This window comes from Nematolebias whitei, unplaced genomic scaffold, assembly GCF_014905685.2.
Source record: "Nematolebias whitei isolate Nwh7 unplaced genomic scaffold, NemWhi1 Nwh_scaf_283, whole genome shotgun sequence".
Classification (NCBI taxonomy): Eukaryota; Metazoa; Chordata; class Actinopteri; order Cyprinodontiformes; family Rivulidae; genus Nematolebias; species Nematolebias whitei.
In genome coordinates, this window is record NW_023618828.1 from 1,400 (window position 1) to 8,085 (window position 6,686).

At 45.5% G+C, this 6,686-nt stretch overlaps 1 protein-coding gene across 1 annotated transcript in view; it reads right to left on the reverse strand.

Moving 5' to 3' along the window:
• Nucleotides 1-2,902: 2,902 nt before the first annotated feature.
• The window catches only part of LOC119429276 (alpha-2-macroglobulin-like protein 1), a gene marked incomplete at its 3' end in the record, with an annotated part of 20,305 nt that continues 16,521 nt past the window's right edge, over nt 2,903-6,686 (reverse strand). The window contains exon 9 of the mRNA XM_037696937.1: nt 2,903-3,020. Coding sequence (XP_037552865.1) covers nt 2,903-3,020 — 118 coding nt within the window. The remainder of the gene's footprint in view (nt 3,021-6,686) is intronic.

Consider the following 6,686-nt stretch of genomic DNA (forward strand, 5'->3'; position numbering starts at 1 on the left):
TGGTCTCTTAAGTGGTTATTGAGTCACCAGTGGTTTCCGAGTTGCCAGTGGTTCCAGAGTCTTCATTGGTTCCAGAGTCTCCAGTGGTTCCCGAATCTCCAGGGGTTCCTAAGTCTCTAGTGGTCCCTAAGTCTCCAGTGGTCCCTGAGTCTCCAGTAGTCCCAGAGTCTTCAGAGGTCTCCAAGTCTTCAGAGGTCACTGAGTCTTCAGAGGTCCCTGAGTCTTCAGAGGGTTCTGAGTTTTCAGAGGGTTCTATGCCTCCCCAGAAGTTCTCATGTCTCCAGAGGGCCTCACTTTCCCAGAGGTCCTCACATCTATGACCCTTGCAGTTCCTGAAGTGGCTATGCCCCCTGCAGTCCCTGAAATGGCTACACCCCCTGCAGTCCCTGAAGTGTTTATGCCCCCTACAGTCCCTGAAGTTGCTACACCCTCTGCAGTACCTGAAGTTGCTACACCCACTGCAGTCCTTAAAGTGGCTATGCCTCCTACTGCCACCAAGGTCTCCACAACAGCTGCAGCCTCCATGGTGTCAATGCATGCTGTAGTTTCCATGGTTTTAACTCCAGCTGCAGTCCCCACAGTGTCTACGCCTACTGCTGATCTCCTGGTCCCTACGCCTACTACAGATCTCCTGGTCCCTATGCCTGCTGCAGATCTTTTTGTACCTATGCCTGCTTCAGGTCTTCTGGGCCCTATGCCCGCTGCAGATCTTCTGGTTCCTACAGCCATTGCAGATCTCCTTATCCCTATACCTGTTGCAGATCCCCTGTTCCCTACACCCGCTGCAGATCTTCTGGTCCCTATGCCCGCTGCAGATATTATGCTCCCTATGCCTGCTGCAGATCTGCTGGTCCCTTCACCCACATCAGATATACTGGTCCCATCGACTGCATCAGATCTGCTGGTCCCATTGCCTGAATCAGATCTACTGGTCCCATCTGCATCTACAGACCCTACATTTGACTCACCAGACCCCTCCTCTGACTTGCCAGCTGCAGACCCCTCTCCTGACTTGCCAGCTGCAGGCCCCTGTTCTGACTCACCATTTGCACACCCCTCTGCTGACTCACCAGCTGTAGAACTCTCACCATCTACTGCAGTCTCCACCTCTTGATCATCGCCGTCTGCCTCTGTAGACACCCCTATCATAATTGGTTCCACTTTAGCCATCACACCCATCATCACTGATCCGACTCCTGCCACAACTCCCATCATCATTGCTTTGTCTTCTGCCATCACACCAATCATCTCTGCCTCCTGTACAGTTTCCTCATCTGTTGCCGCAGCCTCCCCTGTGGCCTCCGCCTGAAATCTTGGCCTGCTCTGGACAGTATCTGAGCTGTCCAACTGAACTCTGTCCCCACTCTGGACGATCCCCGGGTCATCTGCCTGAACTCCGACCTCGCTCTGGACAATTTCTAGCTCGTCCACCTGAACTCTTGCCCCACTTTAAATGGTGCCTGGGGTCATTCATAAAAGCGTGTTGTGTTTTACCCAGGTCACACCCTGTAGGTTTTTTGCTTTTTGTATTTTTCCTTGATGTCCTTCATCCTAGTGTTCCCCTCCACCCCCACCCCCACCCACTGTGTTTGTTTTGTTGTGTTTGGTCTTTGGGGACGTCAGGAGCCATCCCTTGATGGGGGGTGGGCACTAACATAATCTGTCCTTCAGTCTGCTTTTTTTGTGTTTCTGTATCTTTATTTTCCTTTTCTGCTCCTTGTGTTGTCACTCTGTTCCCTGCCATTCTTCATCCACTCCTCAGCCTGTCTCTCCAACCACTAATCAGTCACACCTGTTTCCAATCAGTATCATCCCAGGTGCACTCATCTCACTCTCCCACAGCCTTATTTAAACCTCTCCTCTTCACCACTAAGACATCTGCTTCTTGCTCTGTAAACCTACAGACATCCCGGTCCTCCTCAGTCTGCTTGTTCCTGTTCACCTAATTATCCATTCTGTCCTGTTCCTGTTCACCTGATAATCTGTTCTGCCCTGTTCCTGTTTGCCCCTTGCTCGTGTAAGTTTTGCTGCCTCATCAGCCTTTTGTTTTGCTTGTTTAATAAATTATTTTATTTACACTCCTGATCTTCTTGCCTGCAGATGGGCCTAAAAACCATGGATCACAATAATAACTCTCATTTAGAGAAAAAGTACATTATATTCTGCTAAAATGCTACTTGAAGTGTCATATCAGCTGTGACATGAATCATAAAGCACAGAGTATGAAAAGAAGGCCAGAATGGCCCCAAAAAGAAGGGGCCACTTTTTAAAACCAGTTTACTGGCTTATAGAAACAAACCTCCCAGAAAATACATATCACTGTGAAAGAGCTACATCTATCAAATATTAAACTTCTACACTTTTACATGACATCATTTGTTTCGTTTGTTGCCGTTTTCTTAACCAAACAATGTCTGTGCTAACAGACTACTAATGTATGCATTATTTTGACTGCTCCCTTTTTCAGTGGTCGCCATAGTGAACTAACGTGCAATAAGACTAAAAGGATGATTGATAAGACATGGCAATTGTTTTTACGCCGAATGTCATTCCTGATGCAACAACAGATCACCAAGCTACCACAACCCTTTATGTGGAGCAGAGCTGACTTCTAGAGTGCCCAGGGAAACAGATGGGGAGGTTAAGGGCCTTGTTCAAGGGCCCAGAGGTGGACAAATGAGGGTGGAGGCATATGTGTATGCTTCACCTGTCACCTGGGATCCGAACTGGTGACCATCCCAGTCATAGGTTCACCTTCTCTAACCTCTGTGCACTATGACTGATAGAGTGCTCTATGACAGTTAGTTCCTTATCAAGGCTGTTAAAACAACTGTTGATAACTCTTAGAAAGAACTTCACTTCAAAACTGAGCCGACTACTCCATTAAGAAACAAAAATTCACCTGTTCCCTCCTCTTCTACCGTGGCACCCACCTCCAGTTGATCATGCAATATCTTTTGGTCAATTTTGGTGAAAGCAGACATCTTGAATTCAAATGTAGCACACCCTGTTTTATCTGTCTGGAAAGTCCAAAGATATAAAGTATCAGCGAGTTATACAGTGATCCCTCACATATTCATTCAACCTTTATTTATACAGGCTAATCTCACTGAGCCACAAGGACTTATTTACAAGAAGGACCTGTTCCAGACAGCACATATAAAGTACAGACAATAATAACAGTAAACAATAACAATAAACTACAATAAAAAATGCAATTAAAATAAAAGTAGTGTTATAAAACAATAAATCAGGGTGCCATAAAACAAGGTAAAATAAAAAAATAAGAACATATTTGCTTTGATTTTTCTAATGACTTTATCAAATGTTTAAAATTCCCTAAAGAAATTAAGGTGGACAGCTTCAGTTCCTGTTGCAAGGTGATCCAGGTTGCAGGAGCAGAGTATGAAAAGGCCTTTTTGCCAATCTCAGTCCACACTGAGGGAACGCTGCAGGTAATGATGGCATGAGAGTGCATGTTGTAACTGCACTGACGATGTGACACGTAGGAGGAGATATAAGAAGGTAGCAGACCAAGGAGTGATTTATAGATGAAAATGAAGCCTACGTGTAGACAATGATGACCAACTGACCAAGGAGTACAGAGTGCAGTGATGGGTACGGTAGTTTCAACCAGTTATGGACTGGTGTGAGTCAGCATAAGTCTGTGGAAACACACTGAAAATTTTGCAAGGGGGAAAAGGAAAATTCAGGGCACAGAAACCTGGTCAGGATGATAAGATCAGTTAGAAGCATGAGGTAATCACTGGACATTTACTTGTGTAAGCCTTTCAATAATCTGGCACTGGATAGAGAACAGGGGAGTGCTTAAATTCTATGGCCACCAGGTGAGAAGAATTATGCTGATCCAGGGCTTAATTTGAGGCAGATTGCCAGAACAAGATCCGGGAACTCTCTTATTTTGACAGGATGAGTTCCGGAAAATGGCTGCTTGGATCCAACAACTCAAATCTCCACCCCTAAAAGTCCAAAGTCATTGTGCATTTTTATTAAAAATCTCAAAACTATTATTAAACAGCACAACTAAACTACAAATCAGTTTGACAGTTTAAGTGGGTTATTAATAAAACATTTCATTATTTCTTAAAAATACAACGAGAGGAGATGTTGCCCTTGGCCCGGCGGACCCATTCTGTGGAGTGGAAGTTCCAGCCGTAGCACACATACCAGCTCGGGCATACCTTCCTACCCTGCAGAGATGCGGATGGTATGTCCTACGGGGATGAAATGTCTTCATCCAACACCTTCCGAGGTGTGTCCTGCATACAGGACATACAGGGTGAGTCCAGCGCCTTGATGGAATTACTGCCACCAAACTGTCTGTATTTTAACGCACCGCGGCCATCAGGCCGGTGCGGTGGTGGATTATTAACAATATTCAAATCAACTTTTGACTGTAAACAACTGCCCATCCCAGTTTCCTGCGTCAACTTTGAGCTGAGCATCTTTGAACTCTAATATTCACCTCTGACGTTATGTGCACTCGTCTACCGCCCACCTCGATCTAAGGATTTCATAAATGAGTTTTCTGACTTCTTAACTGAAATCACATATGAGCATGTTTTCATTATTGGGGACTTTAATTTGCATGTGTGCTGTCCTGAGAAGCCCTTGGTTAAGGACTTTTTAGATTTATTGGACTCATTTAATCTAACTCAGCATGTAAATGGTCCCACCCAAGAGCGCGGGCATACACTGGACCTTGTTTTAACTCATGATGCGACTGTTAATGATCTTGTTATTGGTGATAATGTTTTTTCAGACCACATGCCAGTCCACTTTGAGTTCACCGTCCCCCATCTAACTACTAAGTCGTGCATTCCTGCACGTAGCACCCGGGCAATTAACCATTTCACTGTGACACGTTTCACAGATAATTATAACTCTGAAATGATAATTCAGCCCCCGGTGTTTCTCTCCACCTCTGAGGAACTGACATCCCAGTTCAACTCTGTCTGCTTAAAGACTCTGGATGATGTTGCGCCTGTTTAAACCAAAAAATCAAAACTCAGAGCAGGACCTTGGCTGAGTGACGTCACCAAGGCCGTTAGGCAGCAGTGTAGGAGGGCGGAATGAAAGTGGAGGAAAGACAGGCTGCAGGTCTCTTTTCAAATACTTAAAGAGAGTTGGCACCGTTATCAGAAAGCAGTGAAAGCTGCTAAATCCAAATACTTCTCTGATATAATTGCCTCAAACTCTCGCAACCCACGTATCCTCTTCTCCACCCTAAACTCTGTTGTCCACCTCACTGAACCATCACCTCTGGAAGCCTCGACTGAGCTGTGCGACAACTTCCTACATTTCTTTTTGGAAAAAATTGCGACCACCAGGGCTCTTATTTCCCCTCCAACTCATGACCCATCCATCCCACTGCAATATGTAACTCAATCTGACCATTTTGAACCCATCACTCTATCTTCTCTAGAGCAGGTCATGTGCAGCTTGAAACCTTCTGGTTCCCCCTTTGATGTGACCCCCCCTCGACTACTAAAGGAGGTTTTTCCCACTCTAGGTCTGTCCATTCTTGATATAGTAAACAGTAGTTTATCCACTGGCGTGGTGCCAAAATCCTTTAAACATGCTCCTGTCCAGCCTCTCCTCAAAAAAACCAAACCTTGACCCCCCAGTCGTTTCCAACTTCCGGCCTGTCTTTAAACTCCCTTTTGTTTCTAAAGTACTGGAGAAAATAGTCGAGTCCCAGTTGAAGTGCTTCCTGGAAGGTCACACCATCTTAGAGCTATTCCAATCTGGCTTTAAACCTCTCCACAGCACTGAAACTGCCCTGCTGAAGGCCTTTAACAACATCTTCAGATCCACAGATACTGGTGATTCTGTGCTGCTTGTCCTATTGGACCTCACGGCCGCCTTCGACACCATCGACCATGAGATCCTCATTGCTAGGTTAGAGCAGTGGGTGGGCATCACAGGGTCAGCCCTCAATTGGTTCAGATCCTACCTCGCTGACATATCCTTTTGTGTCTCCATCAAGGATTTTTGTTCCGCAGAGGCAGAGCTTAAATCGGGGGTTCCGCAGGGGTCCATCCTGGGTCCCCTCCTATTCTCTTTATATCTGCTGCCGCTTGGTGCTATTTTCTGGAAACACAACATGCCCTTCCACTTCTATGCCGATGACTGTCAAATTTACTTCCCCCTAAGACACAATGGTACATGCTCGATTCAACCACTGCTCAACTGCCTGGCTGACATCAGGGACTGGATGGCTTTAAACTTCTTAAGCTTCAATGAAAAGAAGTCTGAAGTCATGTTGTTCCCTCCCAATGACACGTTCACAAACCACTGCATCGATCTCTCCGCTCTAACCCTGTCAGAAAAACAAAGAGTCACTAATCAGGGAGTGATAATGGACCCTTCCCTGAAACTTAACAATCATGTAAACATGATTGTTAAATCATGTTTCTTCCAACTGAGGCGGCTGTCTAAACTGAAACCCATGTTGCCCAAAAAATAACCTGGAGACAGTAATAAATGCATTCATTACATCTAGGCTTGATTACTGCAACTCACTCCTGTTTGGTATCAGTCAGACCTCCATTGCACGACTACAACTGGTCCAGAATGCAGCAGCCCGATTTTTAACCAGTACAGGCAAAAGAGAGCACATTACACCAGTTTTGGCCTTCCTGCACTGGTTACCAGTTCACTTT